The sequence below is a fragment of the Aythya marila genome, assembly GCF_965140915.1.
Source record: "Aythya marila genome assembly, chromosome: 5".
NCBI classification, from domain to species: Eukaryota; Metazoa; Chordata; class Aves; order Anseriformes; family Anatidae; genus Aythya; species Aythya marila.
Window position 1 is genome coordinate 57,545,320 of NC_139046.1, and position 16,436 is coordinate 57,561,755.

The following is a 16,436-nucleotide window of genomic DNA, read 5'->3' on the forward strand; positions in this document are numbered from 1 at the left end:
AAGTCATGATTCTAGACAAATTCATAGACACCACTGTAAAGGCTCACAGAAACAAAGGAACTGAGACAGCAGCTAAGGGGAATAGTGATGAGAGAGATAATACAGCAAGTTAGTAACACTGCGAAGCCAAGGAAGCAGCATGTGAAGGATGCCAGTGTGCATGTGTGTGTGGCTGCCAGTCAGGAAGAAGTTGTTTGCACTGTAGTCTTTTTCTCATTGCACAGATTTTTATTTGCATGTCCTTTGCAATGTTACATAAAATAGCTGTTAATTACTTAGCTCAGGAATTCAGTAGCCAGAGAAGTTCTGAGAAGCTTAAACTCTGTGGTGCTATATGGTTTTTATTTTCTTTTTCTTTTTTGAGTCTTTGAGAATAATGAGCAAATGTGCTTTCTTATCTTAATACTGCACTTCTGTTAAAAGTATCACAATGGTCTTCGGGGGATGGAAAAAAGGTTGCATCACAGTTTACCTGTGGGCTTTTTTTCCCTCAATAGATTTTCCATTCTTTGCTTGGTGTTCTGTTTTCAAAAGATGAATATACAGTTAAAGTCAAGTCCGACAATAATAATTACCAAATATTCTTTCATTGAGTTTAGCTTGGAAACAACTTGTTTTGCAGTTTGTCATGGCAGAAGTCATTTGAGCCCTGAAAGTACATGCTTGTGTCACAGTTTGAAAGCATAAAAAACTGTTTGCAGGAAATCACGGGTCATCCTTACCTGTCTCCTGCTCAAAGTTGGCACGGATCAGTTGTTCAGACTTTCTCCAGTCTAATTTGGTTACCTCTACGGACAGAGGTAACCAAACGGCTGATGGCAGCCGTGGAAAACACAAACTTGGCTTCTCCTTGTACGCTGTTTCCCAGCCTTTGACCATATGGGTAGTCGACCAGACTTAATCCTGTAAGTTAGCACTTTGTACCAGGGAGCCCCAAAACAGACAAAAGACATCAGATGCGATCTCAAAAGTGTTGAGTGGAATCACCCCCTTCACCTGCTGGCTGCCCTCTCCTCATTTCAGTACATGGTTGGCTTTTGCTGCAGGAGAACGCTGCTAACTTGTGTTGAACCTATTATCCACCAGAACCCCAAGGTTATCTTCTGGAAAACTGCTAATTAGCCAGTTGTCTCCCAGACTATACTGGTGCGTTTTGTTTTTCCATCCCTATGGTGGGACTTTATCTGCGTTAAACCCTTTTGTGTTCCTGTCAGCCTATTTCCATATCCTCTCAAGGTCCCTATGAATAGCAGCCTTGCATCTTCTGTGGATTTTTGCTAACTTAAATACAGAGGAACCGTGTATCTAAACAATCGCATAATTAAGATAAGGAATTTTACTAATTATTTTTAATTTTTTTCTATTAAAGATTGAATGATTAATAGGTCACAAGTAAAAATAATAAATTAGTGACTTTGATTAATTTCTGTCACTAGATGTAGCAAGTAAAGCAAAATTAATAATGAGACTGACCCTAGAATGAGTTGTTTGGTGTATTCTTTTGGGGTAGAGGTGGGGGAAATTTAAGAATGTAATGTTTTTTCCATCTATGGCTCCAGCAAGGTTCTATACTCCATAACGTGTCTTCATACGTGATGATGGACAGAGGTGTCCATAAACAGCAAGTGTCACTAGGTTAGAGGATGTAATCACCACTGGATGTGTTCTCATCTGAACATGTACCTCCTTTTGATTTTCAATTTTTTGAATTACACTTGTAGAAAAATATTATAGATTCCATCATCTTACAGAGGTGTGGTTATAAATTAAGTGAAAAACTGAGCTAAAGAAAAGCTAGCTGCTACTTCTCTTGCTCCTTTCTCTTCTTCTTCTACTATAGGAAACTGAAGAGACTGTTTTGGAGATGGTTACTGTCCCTTTAATCTGCAATTCCCTCCTGCTATAAAGGGATGATACTGTATTAAACATCAAGATACCTTACGTAATTTGGTAAAACAAGATGCCAGAAGAATAGCTTATAAATCCACTGGAATAATAAGCCAGAAAAGAAAGACATAAGCCTACAAAAACACACTTAATAGCTAACAGAAATGATAATGGAACACCTTGACTACCTTATTACAAGGGGAAAAAAATAACGCAGTACATTTTAATTGTTTCTTGTTAAAAAAAATTCTTCTAAAACGTACGTATAGACCAAAGCTAAGCTGTTAGCATGGCTGTTAATTTGGCCCTTTCAGTGTGCTAGGTCATACTCCTTAGTGACATAACTATATATTCTTCTCTAGCCATGGATTTTATGGCTGTAGACCTCACCTCATGCTGGAACACAACCCTTTTACTGCAATTAACTTTGGAGTTGATTCTAATCTGCACTGGCTATAATTGAAGCTGTTTTTTGGACAAAATTTTTTGTTATGAAAATTCTTTAAAAAAAAGTTTTTATAATCTCAGATTACAGTATGCTAATTTCATTTTACATAGCAGACTCAAACTTCAGTTACTGTTTAAAAATACATGGACTATTAGAAAAAAAAAAAGGAACTTTTGTAAATATCCAGGGTTTGAGTACTATGATGAATTTGCATTTGATAATACATAACTTTTGTAATGTTTTTTTCTTTTTAAATCAATCCTAAGAATATACAACAAATAGTTAGAAGAGTCTTTTGGGTACTGTGACCATCTTTACTATTACCATAAATTGTTAAAGGGGTTAAATTTCCATTTACTGTTTGCGACCCCCTTCCTACAACTCAGCCTTAAATAGCCCAAGAAATATTTATTGTATCCTCAAGTAAAACTTAAATACCTTTCCCCTTTTACAATTTCTGAATGACCCAGCAAGGGCTCTAGTAAAGCTTTACTGAACCATGCCGCTAATAGTTATTTAATGTTGTTCTGTAGCCTGAAAGAATCTCGGTAGATTTTTCCTTTTAATCTCTTTGAATTGCAGGCTCATAAACCTCTCTGATGAGTCTGCCAGTGTTTTCTTAGATCCTGCAGTTGAGACAATGGAGCTGCAGTATTCTTTCACCTCTTGTTGTCGGACAAATCCAATAGATGGCAAAATCAGGCAGGCTGTACTTCTTGTGAATTAAAACTTGTTTTTCGAGTTGTGCAGACCTGATTATCTATCATAATTTTCTGGATCTGTTCAGAAATGCATTTCAAAAAGTCTGTTCTACAGACTGAGCATGTATTGCATGTAAGTAAACCTGCTAAGCCTAACTCAGTACTGGTAACAATACCAGTCTTAAGTAGTGTTCTCATCCTGCAAGGGAATGACAATCAGACAGTGGTTTATTTCAGAGAATCACCACCAAGAGAGACATGTCTCTAAGATGAGGAGTAACGATGTAGATAAAATAAGGAAGAGTGCAAGGAATATTAGAGTAACTAACATACTCTGTGAAACCATTAGGTTTGTGGTTCTGCTTGTAAGTCCTCCAAATTCATATTGAGATATGCCTCTGAAATAGTAAGCCAGATCTATTTGTGCTGTCCTAAGGTATTTTAGATTCAATAGTGTATTGAATCTGAGAATGAGAAAATAAAACAGCTATGTTCAACTCAGAAAGTAAGTTTCTCCAGCTTGATGCAAACAAGCAAATAATTGTAGCATACAAAATGGAATGACCGAGAGATTACTGGATTATGTGTGAAGTCTGGAGACGTATTCAAGTTGAGAGTACTAATTGAAAATTTGAGATAACCAGTGAGTCTACTCAGAGTTGGAATAACCGTCTCAGTTCAGTTAGGGAATGTTATAAGCAATGATTTTTTTCTGTTGATAATTTTTAATTACTATTGCACTAATGAAATGGAAAGTTTGGTTGAAATTCTGTTCGCTGGGCTTTGTACTGTGCTATACTTGGAATATGAAAGAGGACAGATTATTCCTTAGCTTTCTTCTTCATTACTTCATGAGAAACTTTACTCAGAAAGCATGGTAACCTTGTGAATTTGCATCTCATCAGTTCATGGTGGCATATGGTCCATCTGGTCATAGGAAGACATGTCCTAGACCTCTATCTCCAATCCTATAAAGTTTCTTTTAAGTTAGATCCCGCTTCATGAATGCCAAATAGAACAGCCTGATCTCTTTTTAATTCAACTTTTTGCTACCTATAAATGAAGCTTAAGAACATGGATTCTTCCTACCACCTAAGAGACCATTTTTCTTTGTGATTTTTTTCTCCTAAGCACTCAAGAAAACCAAACAACAAAACAAAACACAAAAGTGAAATAGGAAGTGTTTGCATTTTGCATACTGTCATTGTAATTTTGGTATTGTTTATTTCCACTGCAGTGGGGAAACCTGAAGGAAGGAAGGTAGCTAGGTAGACCTCAGTTTGATCACTGTGGTGTTTTTTTCTTCCTAAAAAAAAGAGGAGGAGAAATCTTCACTTCACACAAGGCCTGCTGTAAAAGAGGCATACTTGTTTTAATCTTCTTTAAAACTAATGTAGATGAAATTCACTCTTAAGGATCTATAGCATATGTTTCAGTTGCAATTAAAATAGATAGCAGTTTGGTTGCTGAATAAAGCCTGGAACTTTTTGATATTAAAAAAAAAAAAAAAAAGTTGTTTCAATTGAAACAAAATTGTTAGTGGTATTTCTGAAAGGTTTACAAATGTTAATGTCCTAATGATATTTGAATTCTATCTGCACTGTGTTCTTAAATAGATTAAACTCCTGCTTCTTGGCTAGTATCATATCTGTCAGTATAGCAGTGTACAAAATGTGCTGTCTCGCAGGTTTTATTTTCATACAGACACACATATATATATATACATATTTTTTTACATTGAATGACAACTGAATAAAATTCATACAAATTCTGGGAGCAGGAGCTGAACCCTAATCACCAAACTATAGATACGTGATCTCTGTGTTGTGCCCTCTTTGTTCTGGTCAATTTCTTTTCATAGTGACAATTTGCATAGAAAGAGGAGACCATTCTTACCTGGATAATGCTGTATCCAAGGAGATGCACATAAAACCTCTAAAATCATGGCTAGAAGAGGTAGCTGTGAAGTCCCCTTCTTTATCCTCTTCAGTCCAGGGTAAAGACCAGTTGCATAGTAGAAGCTGGAAACCCTTTAGAAGAATACCTTACAATCTAGTGGTTGGGTAGAGCAATCTCGTGGGAACTAAGAAAAGCTATAATCTGTAACTCCGATTTTTCCAGCAAGTGCTCAACAAGTAGTTCTAGAAGAACAAGTTCTTTCACTGCCATCTTACTTTTCATAGAAAGCAGTTGATAACATTGTGTTTTGTAGTAAACTTCATGTTATTAAACAAGAAAACTCACTTAAAAAATTAGTTATCATAGGGAAGGGGCTACTTTCTCAATAACAACTGCATTTAAACCTGAAATAAGCACTAAGCCACTGAGTCTTACCAAATCAGACATTTCTGTGTATGTGCTGAAGTTTAGCTTTCAGGCATTCCTGGTTCTCTACAGCATTTGTGGATTTGGCACTTCAGGTATCAGGCAGCATTTGGGAAGTTTGGTGAAGTAGGTTATCAGATTTGTTTCTAATATTACCACATATAATTTTGAGCAAAATCTGACATTGTTAACCTGGTGTGAACCATGGACATTAAATGTGAATATGCTGATAAATTACAAAAGTCAATTTGTATTTATATTGCATAATTAGCATTTGGCAATTTGAACTGAATTACACACTTTTTATTTTCATGCTGTGTTCAATGTTGGAAGAATCTAGGGGTTCGAATGGCAATAGATGTTAGGTGTGCAGATGAGAACTGACATTCTTTCTGTATCAACAGAGTCTCTTCGTTATAAAAAGAACACTAGGACTAATCTTCCCCTAAAAGTGTTCTTTGTTTATCTTTTGTTAGGTATATAATTTTCCAGGAATCTTAGTGTTCGTCTAATAGGGAACCTGAACATCTATTTTGTGCTTATTTAGAGGTTCTTATTTGGCCCCTCCTTTCAAAAGGAGAATGGACTGCATAGGGAGATGGGGAAAACCTGCCTGGATGTGGTCCTGGGCAACCTACTGTAGCTGGCCCTGCTTGTGCGAGCTGGCCTTTCTTGTGCAGCTCGGGAGCTAGGTGATCTAGCCAAGTCCTTTCCAACCTCCACCGTTCTGTGATTCTGTGGAAAGTAGAGGTAAACACACCCATAGTTAGAGCTTGTGGAAGCCTAGTTACAGCTAGGCTTTTTAAGGGTGTTCATATCAAAATAAAAGTTTGGCCCTAATTTCACGTAATCATTTGGGATACGTATGAAAGAACTGTTTCCAGTAGTGCTCTAATTTCAGTAACACATCTTCACCATTCACTTCTCCTTACTTCAGCAGAGATGGAAATTTTAGAGAACTGCTTTTTTCACTGATTATAAGGGCTAGATTTAACTCTCGTAGGGACCAGATTTACTGCTAAGTATAAAAAAGTGCAAACTTAGCAGAACAAAATAAGAACTTATATATTACCTGAGCTGAACATTTGTCACCATTTTCTTTATAGAAGATAATCTGACAAAAGAATGGCCACTACATGCACAGGTTTATCTTGAGGATATGTCCTGGAATGAAGGTGAGTGCTGCCTTGTTCTCAGTGCCTTTCATTGTCATTTGAAATGCTTTCTGTTTCTTCTGTGTCTCATACCATTGTTGTCTTATTTTACTTTTAACCTTTCCTCTCCCCTTATTTATATTTTCCTGAGATCTAGTTGCTCTGTTCTCCGTGGTCACCTGCTATATTTCTATTTCTGTTAGTTCCAGTCAATACTATATTCCGAAAGTCTACTGAAAATAGCACTGTTGAGTTGGAATTGGGACTTGCCTTTGTGATACTTGTTTTGCATTCCCTCTTTTTCTTTTTTCCTCCTCCTTCTCTTCTCTTTGGGCATGGAGAATTTGCAGGACCACTTTTCACCTACGTCTCGCTTTGTAGAGTGAATTCACCTTTCTGGATTCTCCCAGAACATCTCATGCATCTTCTTGCTCTTTCTGTGATTGTGGAGTTGACTTTTTTTCTACCTGATTTTTCTACCTGACAGTGTGTTACTTCTCTCCTTCATGTTACTCTAGTTTTTATCATTTACTTGCTTTTTGGAGTAATGGCTGCTTTATTTTTTCTTAATGTTTTTTGTTGTTGTTAAGTAAGGAAAAATGCTTTTGTTTCTTCTGTTTTACGTTTCTTTTGAGTTAGGAGTTTGTTCTGGAATCATGTTTGACATCTGTATGACTAACACTCCTCAATTTGTTCTTAATTGTTCTCTAAAGATTTTGGTACTTTGTCAGAATCAAGCTCTCATTCTCAACTATTCACTGATGTAGCCCTTTTAATACGTGTCTGTTTCACTGACATACTCCTTTTTATTATTTTCTCTTTAAAAGAGAGTACACTGACCCTGGCTGTTTGGCATTAAGATTGTCTCACAGTCACAGGAAAAAAAAACTTTAAGAATATACCTATCGCTTGGACAACAAACGGTAACATAGATATTGACATTCACAATCCAGCAGTGAGAGGTCACACACAAATTGTTTTCTTTTCAAGAGCAGCTCTGTGAAGAATAATCCAAAATAAATTCTTGATTCATCGTGAGCACTAAAGGTTTTTTTTGTGTTTTTTTTTGTGTTTTTTTTTTTTTCAGATGAACGATGTTACACTCTTTCATGCCGATGTGGTGGGAATTATGCAGTCTCCAAGAGTGAAACCAAAGATGTATCTTTGGTTTGTTGTGACACATGTTCACTTGTTATTGAGATCCTTCAATGATTGTTCCATCGTGCACATTAAGTTACGAACTTTAAAAACGTTGGACAAACAGGACAGTATCCTCTAAGGGATGTATGTTAAAGAAAAAGGGGATGCTGCAAGAACAAGTTCAGGCAGGAATTAAGAGAGGAAATATGCCTATTTACTTATTTATTAACATAACTCTGAGGATATGGTGCTTGTTGTTTTTTTTTAATTTCTTTTTCAACTAAAGAACAATTTATTAAAAAAGAACCAGAACGCTGTTTTGTATAACTGGACTGTATCTCATGATCTAAATGACCTTTCTTTCCCAGCAACCAGCAAAGTAGCTTCTTTCAGTCTATCGGCTGCAGGTTGGGCCCTACCTCTTAAGTTAAATCCTTTTGAAGGCTCAGGTGACAAAATTTAATCAGGAGGCATACATATGAGAATGCTTTGAACATAATGAGTAATAAAGCACGTTAATGGGAAAAAGGAACGTTTTCTATTTCTGTGCTAAATATTTTAGTCACCTTTAAAATCTTTAAAGGACTAAGCCTTAGAAAGAGGTGACAGAGTTGCAGATCTAGCAGGCACTGTACCACGTAGCAGGTACACTGCCAATTCACTGTACTATACAGTGCATCTACATTAACTTTTCAATTTGGACCAGTAGTATACTTTAGAATTGACTTCATCCATCATCTGAATGAATAGAGTCTTCATTCCATAGATGAAAACTAACCAGGAATTTGTGCTTTGATCCCTGCTGGAAATATACCGGCTCAAACTAGTTGAAGAAAACCCTACAAACCACATTTGAGTAAATGGGCAGCAGATCCTGAAGCCAGTTGTTACTCTTCTGTTTCAATCCTAGTGTGCCACAATACTTCTGAAGGTAGATATAACTTAAGTGTGTTTCTAGATGTGTGATAATAGTGCATTGCCACCTTCATCCCTTACTGTCAGTCAGTGTAAACTTTGTTTTGTAGGAAAATACAAAACTTCAAATAAATCCAAGCACTTACTGTGAATAGCCAGAGGAAACAGAGTAAGAGGCATGTCATTTTTGATGATGGTAGCGGTGTATCATTCCTGATTTCAAGGTAGTTGTAATCTCAGAAAGAGACATCTTTGTCAAGTAATACTTGTGTCTATTCTAAATAAAAATAACTCAATTTATTTCAGTATAAAATAATATGGAAGCTGGCAATAGACACTTCATTCTTTTAATCATCAAGAAATCTATGGCCATTGGGGCTTGCACGTAGAAATCCAAAGTCATTCAGAGGCCATATCTGTAAAATGAAGTAACAGGAAATTTTAATCCCAACCCAGAGTTCAATATTTTCATTTGTTAATGTTATAAGCTTTTCATAAACTGCACCATTTTTCAGCTTTTTGATTGGGAGGCTATAGCACAAGCATTGAAACTTCTCCTACTTATATGTTTTCTTTACTAGGATTAATATATATTGCATATGAGGAGGAATCCTAATTCTATAGCAGCTGTAGACGACACTAATTTATATAAGTAATTCAGTGCAAACACTAAACCGTGGGGGGAAAAAATCTAAGGATTTATAGGTAAGCTTATACCATACAAATGGGTATAAAGGAGGAGTATGCCTGCCTATGTCAGGGGGTTTCAACCAATGGAGCTCCTCTGAGAATGGGATAAAGGGAAAGAGCACAAATCATGATCCAAGTACAAGCACAAGTGTCAGAGCATGATGCTCAACAGTAAGAATGAACTTTCTCTCCAGAAGTTAACCACGTAGCTGTTCATACTACTGAACGCTCCCAGGGGTACTTTCCTCTGAACATTCACTAATTACATGTAGGCTGGCCTTAGATGCAAAACAAAAATAAATAAATAAATAGGCAATGGAGGACATTCTTTAACACCTTGTCTCCCTTGAGCACAAGGGGATCAGCAGGGAAAGAAATGATGCTGAAGAATGAACGCCCGTCAGTGGCTTAGAGCCTATAAAAATCTCATGCCCCCCGCTCAAGATGAAGCGACTTAAACAAAGGAAGATGATGTGCTACGCTGTTCCAAAAGGATCTGCTGGTATGGTGTTTATCTTGCTCATTTTTCCTTAGAATTTGATCCTATAGAAGGTATGCAGTCACCTTCCAGGAACAGCAAATTCCTCTTGAACTGAAGTTACAGAACATCCACGGCACAGAAAGAGCCTTTCTGCTTTCTGTGTGGAGTAAAAAAAGTGATTTTCTCAGCTTGCAAGAGGAAGCTTGTGCCAACGTTCAGTATTTCAGTCTCCATGACTGCTCCTGAGTGGTAAAAAAGAGGCAAAGGCCAGTAAGAATGGGAGACTGAGAAGCAAGGGACAGCATCTACTTGGAGCTAGACTGGTACAATGTGCTGCTAGAAGTTTCCGAGACTTGTGTTCATCAGGCCCCTTCTAGCACTGTGGTAAGTTACAGCAATCAGTTGGATTGTACCTAGGCCCTTGGGAAGATAAAAGGATGAGTGAGTTAATTGCAGGACCTCAAGCTCTCTGGATCTGGAAAAGACTCAAAGACCTTTTGAGCAAGTATCTTTGAATATACACATCCTTTTTTTTGCAAATGCACTTAAGGAAGAGCAGGAGCAACGTTTGCTGACACACAGAAATACACGTATGGCTCTACATCCATACTAACAGTGAGCTTTTTTAAGTTCCAGAGAAGAATATAGTGTTATGAAACAATAACAGAAGAATATTTGTGGTCTTGGCTAGAAGTAAAGCTACAGAATTCAAGGTTCTGCTGCAGCAGGGTGAGTGTCAAGTCTTTCTTTGGCCTCAAAGGAAAACAGGTGTAAAAGGAAATAGGAATATTCCATGAAATGCAAGCTGATCTGAGTAAATGCCCAGAGGAGGGAGTTTCTTAGGCCATTTGCTACTACACAACTAATTTGAGGCTATTTAAATCACACCGTCTGCAACTTGACCTTCTTTCAGTGACAGTAATCAGATGTTTTATATAGTGTTTTGACTATTTGGTTTCAAATTCATCACAGTATTCTTAGCGGTGGATTTAGAATGAAAATGTTTTATCTAGTTTGCATGCAGGAGGGAATCTGAGAAACTACTTAGAGTGTTTGTTCCATCTTCTTTCCATGTGGAACAAAGACATGCCATTTTGTGTAATAATTCCCAAGTCTTCAACTTATGACAGAAGTTGACTCTGACTTGGTGGTTCAAACTGGCTAGTCCAATTAGCGGCTGTTTCCTTTTGCCCTCTTTGGTTTGGCCTACATCGATCTGATCTGATGGATGGGGCATAAATGGGGCTAACTAGCTCTTTTGAAGACACTTGCTCGGTAGGTCTATTTCTGACATGAAGCGTATGTCCAGGCAATGCACAGAATATCCTACTTAGGACAGGATGAAGCGTGAGCTCTATCAAAGCGGGGAGTCCTCCCCTCAGTGGGGTTCTACTGAATTGGCAGATTCTTATATTTCAGAGGTCTTTTTATGGTATGAGCTTGGCTATCTAAGTGGCAGCTGATGTGCTTGCAGGGAGAAAAAGGGGGAAGCATTCAAATATCATTGCTTCTGTATGGGTTAAAAACTGGTGCAACAACATTGAGAATTTTAGGTCTAAACTTCACAGGTAAACAATAATTCTTTATGAAGTTTATCTATATTTTGCCAAGAACAAATTGCCTAAACAAATGTAATACATACTCTCTTCTGTTGAAATCCCTTACTTCCAAGTTAGATTGGCAACAACTCTCTTGTTAATAGTTCTCTGCATCAGTTAATAAAAATGTAATTTAGGATTCAAAAGGCAGTGTTGAATCTGCTTCTCCTAACTCCAGTGTAAGAGAAAACCATGTAAGGTTTGATTTTCAAGACAGTAGGAGATTTTTCGTGAAAGAGAAGCCAAGCCTCTCACAGACTACATTTTAAAAATGGTTTTCTTGGCCAGTGGTCTACTCGTTAACTACCCCCACATAGAAAAGCTGTATTCTGCAGCCTTTCATTGTAATGATTGATAGCAACATACAACAGCTAGATACTGTAACCTGATGTGAATTAGCATAAACAACTCAAACTATAAACAATCTTTTGAAAAATAGTAATTTTTTGCTCTTGTAGGTACCATATCTCATTACAAATGAGATCTCAAAAAAATAAAGAGATCTCAAAATAAAAAGCAATATATGGAGAACAGTTTTTAAAGCCATTTTTCATTGTTTTGAGTGTCTCCACTTTAGCTTTTGAAAAGCTGGTACATAACTCTATACATTCTCCCTTGTTTCTTAGATAAAACTTCTTATGGAGAGGAAGTTGCCTTAGCTTCTTTTTGGTAAATGAGTAAATTAATAATGCAGATAATATGAAAAGGTAATTTAATATGAAATAAAGCTGTAGAATTACTGGAACAGGAGGAGCCATGGAGGTTTATACAATACAGTGCTAATCAAAGCTTTTTTGTTTTTGTTTTAATAAAGAAGTGGAGGACAATTGCAGTACCACAGATTTGACTTTACCGTTAAGGATTTTTCACACATTAAAAAGCAGCAAGGCCAGTGCACACGTCTAAATTGTGTTTGCAAGTCCTAGAACCATAACATTTTCTTCCATCTTTGTTTTTTCCACTATGGAACTGGATTTCTCAAATTACAGTAACAGTGAAATATGAAGCTGCCCTTTTCTACCATTTTGCAAAAGCAAGAATCAAGGTAAGGATGCAGTGTATTTTTCATGCAGTGGTCTATGTTTGTATAAGATTTTGATTTGCTTGCGAAATAATTCAGTTTTCAGAGGCATTGACTGCTCAAAGAATGGTTTTCAAGAAAAAAAGACTAATTTTGCCTCAAAAATTCTCACTAAACATTGACCAAAATGTTGTTGAAATATCATTTGACGGAAGTGTCTTATGTGTTTGAGCTCTCTTTCACATTTGCTTTGGCTAGACAGTTAAGGCAGCAAATGCTAATGCCTAACATACAGGCATTACAAATGTATTAATGCAAATATTTTTGGTACTGTAAATACCTTAAAACAAATGCGTCCTCTTATCAGTCCGTAAGGAACAGGTCCATAGCACCTGGAATCAGTAGAATTCCTGAGATTATCACCTTCTAACCAAACGTGTCCTTTAGGCACCTATGATAAAGCAGGATTGAATTGAAATGTAATAGGAAAACAGAATAAAATGGTATTAAGCATTGTTTGCCTTATATTGCCTAATTTCTGTATACTATATTTCATGACTGTATAATGAACTAATTTTTTATTGAATCTAATAAGACACAGTGCCAGGTTTGGAGGGATGAGAGGGAGTGCTCCAAAGTATCTGTTTTATCATGTGCTCAAAAAACAATGGTTTGCAACAAAAAATCTAAAATGAAGATGTAAGAGGTTAGACCAATGTGACAGGGTCATTAATTTAATAGACTTCAAAAGAGGTCATTAGGATGTTGACTGAAAATCTGCCCTCCTGTCGCAGTAACAGCATGAACAGGGCAGCCACACACTCATCAACATCCTGGGGCCAGCACCAAGGCTAGACCTGTTAGTAGATTCATGATGAACTAACTGGTAATTGATTGTGACATCAATTACGAATAATCTCATCATTTTATCGGAGTAGGCTTGTCAAAGTTCTAATTAAGATCACAGTTCATTCTATGTGCAGGCAGAATCCACAACACATTATATTGCAATAATGATGATCACAAAACAGCAAATCCCTTTTTATAATTTGAAAATTAATGACGGTGACCTTATACTATACGACAAAGACCTTTCATTACCTATATATATTATGCATTAACTATATTACATACCGTAGATTCATGGCATTCACTGACTAAATCACTGGCAAAATGAGGAATAGCAACGTGGCTGTATTAGTTAAATAAGAGTGCAAAGCTTTTTTAAGTGAAAAAGTTGCTACTGTGTATCTTAAGATTTCTACTTGGAATATATGACACTTTTGACTGAAGAAAAAAAAAATATATAGATAACTTCTTACAGGTTACCAAGTAAAATGTTTAGTAATTGTCCTTCTAGTCTGTTTTTGTTTTGAAAATTCTAAAGCAGGCTGAAAAATGCAAGTAGTAACATACTCTCAATCTAGGTAACACTTAACATGGACTCTAAGGCAATATACATTTTTTCTAAAACCAAATACAGAGTTGAAAGGTTACTATTCCACAAATTCAGAACAAAAAATAGAGAAACAAAAATAAAATCCCAGATTTCAAACAAAACTCAGTCTGAGCAGTGTAAACATTAATATTTTAGAAACAAGACCCACGAACTAATAAATACAGTAGTTTACTTACACAGAATTCTAGGATAACAGACCAAACAGAAAAAAACACCACTGTAGTGTGTAGTCCTGGCTGTTACCAGACCAGGAACCAAGAGTGGCAACCTACCCAACTGTCCTTCTGTTGAGCTGTGGCAAACGTATAACATCCAGGTGAAGAACCAGTAGTTTGTCTCTAACACTAGCAAAAAGAACTGCTCATCATGGAAAGCAGCCGGGAGCCTGTCCATCATCTCCCAGCTGTCCAGGGTAGGTGTACTAGGCACGTCAGAGGGTACATCCCTGCCTACTCCTTTTAGAATCTGTATGTGGAGCTGTTGGCAAGGAATACGTCTAAACCCTTTTGAAACCTGCTTTACCTTTGTTACTACATAGGCTTATCAGATTTCAGTAGTTAAAGGGGTCATTTAAACAGGATCAAGGTCTTTTCTCAGGTAGATAATGATAGGACAAGGGGAATGGTCTTAAATGAACAGAGAATGAATTTAGATTAGCCATTAGGAAGCAATTCTTCACTGTAAGGGTAAGGAGGCACTGGAACAGGTTCCCCAGAGGAGCTGTGGATGCCCCATTCCTGGAGGTGTTCAAGGCCAGGTTGGATGGGGCCTTGGCCAACCTGATCTAGTGGGTGGCATCCCTGCCTATGGCAGGGGTTTGGGACTGGGTCATCTTTAAGGTCCCTTCCAACCCAAGCCATTCTACAATTTCTGGCACATGCATGGGAGAGTTTTCTCTTGGAAGACCAGTTGGTTTCAGCTAGATGACTTTTGCCGCACTCCTAGTATCAGTGTTGGAACTGGAAAGGTTTGGTTGATTTGCCCACTATTGGGCAGCCTTAAGGGACCCTAACTATGTTAGCAGGACAAAAAGTTCTGTTTACAGCTATTATATCCCAACTTGCAGGTTGGTGGATGGCTTCCCTGGGACAATGAGAAAGACTCTTGGCTCTCCTCCTTTCTTCCTCTTATCTCAGATAAGGATGTCCAAAGTAATTTTGTACCTCTCAACTGAGTGTAACAAGAACTCTCTTTTTCTGTAGGAGATGCAAATCAAACGTGACTAATTTTTAATGGCTAATTAAAAGCTGCAACCTGCCAAGCATCTCAAAGTTCTCTGTAGTACCATTTTCCACATGTCAGAGCTAACAGAAGTCTATCAAAAAACTACGTTTAGGACTGTCATTAACATGTACCTCTAAGAAAATATACCAGGACATAGAAACCATGTTGCTGCTACCTAGCCAGCCTTGACGTTTCATCATGAAAAATTAATACATGCATAGATCTTTTTAAAAATAAAATGCAATATTATTTTAAATATAATTATTATGATCCCACTGAAGAGCAATGAGATTGAACTATAGCATCGAAGGGAGGCATAACATTTTTTAAAGTATTTTAACTGTTGGACTGTAAAGGAATACCTAATACATCTTCCCCCCTACAAGAATAAACCTGCTAAAGGATGTGTAGTAGCAATGCATGAACAAAACTAAGTCCACAAATGCAGAGCTGGCATCATCAGCCATTGTAATTTAAAAAAAAAATCTAAGGGAAAAGGCAAAGGATTCTACCCAAGCAACATTACAAACAAAATTACTAACAAGAAATCAATTAAAAAAAAAAAAGTAATATGCAGGTTCAAATGAGCTGCATAGCACATGCATTTCAGTGTGTTGGGAGCTGACATTTTGGTAGGTCTCCTTCTGATAATATACTGCCATTCCTATTTTCCTCAAAAATTCTGTGATATACAGCCCATTCAGAACGTCCAGCAGCAATTGTTAGGTCAACTGGACATTCATCTTCACCATGCCCACCAGAAGCATTCACTGTGCCCACATCCTACACAAGGGTTGCTTCTCAGATGCACACTGCGATGTAAAGCAGCATTCTGACTTTTCCAGTGCAATGTCTCCTGCCCAGCACCTCCCAGAATTACAAGTCACACGTCAAACTACTGTCATTTTGAAGGACTGTCTATATCAGCAAATACATAGAAAGGAGAAACATGAATTACTACAAAAGGAAGATTTTTTTAAATGAAACAAAGAAGCAAAGGCTTCACGTTTCTGAAAACACATCACGTCTTGCAAAACGTTACTGCTTTACACACAGAACACTACCAGCCTCCCTTCTACTGAACTGGTTCTCGTGCTTTCTCACTTTCCCTGATTCATAAGCAGGACGTGAAGCTCATCTGTTACCATGTGAAAGAAATAAGGACTTCATAATGCAACAGAATCTAACCATTTACAGACCTTCTCATCTGTCTTACATACTCCTAAAGCATTAACAAAAAATAAAAATGCTTTTGCCACCTGTGGCGTATCACTCACTACTTCTAATACTACTAATAATTACTAAGAATTTGTTGTCTAAACAAAATGTTCATAGTTTGCATTCCAGCTAGAATATATGCAATAATGTATGCTCCTATATCCTGAAATTCACC

At 37.2% G+C, this 16,436-nt stretch overlaps 2 protein-coding genes across 3 annotated transcripts in view; one reads left to right on the plus strand and one right to left on the minus strand.

Moving 5' to 3' along the window:
• Positions 1-8,889, plus strand: part of DNAJC24 (DnaJ heat shock protein family (Hsp40) member C24) — a 34,698-nt gene extending 25,809 nt beyond the window's left edge. The window contains exons 4-5 of the mRNA XM_082762758.1: positions 6,468-6,536; positions 7,603-8,889. Of these exons, the coding sequence (XP_082618884.1) occupies positions 6,468-6,536; positions 7,603-7,727 (194 nt within the window). The 3' untranslated portion in view covers positions 7,728-8,889. The remainder of the gene's footprint in view (positions 1-6,467; positions 6,537-7,602) is intronic.
• Positions 8,890-8,903: 14 nt separating this feature from the next.
• Positions 8,904-16,436, minus strand: part of IMMP1L (inner mitochondrial membrane peptidase subunit 1) — a 32,068-nt gene continuing 24,535 nt past the window's right edge. For both annotated transcript variants that reach the window (XM_082762754.1, XM_082762755.1), the window contains exons 5-6: positions 12,701-12,811; positions 8,904-8,986 (exon numbers count right to left, since the gene is read on the minus strand). In XM_082762754.1, the coding sequence (XP_082618880.1) occupies positions 8,918-8,986; positions 12,701-12,811 (180 nt within the window). In that variant the 3' untranslated portion in view covers positions 8,904-8,917. The remainder of the gene's footprint in view (positions 8,987-12,700; positions 12,812-16,436) is intronic.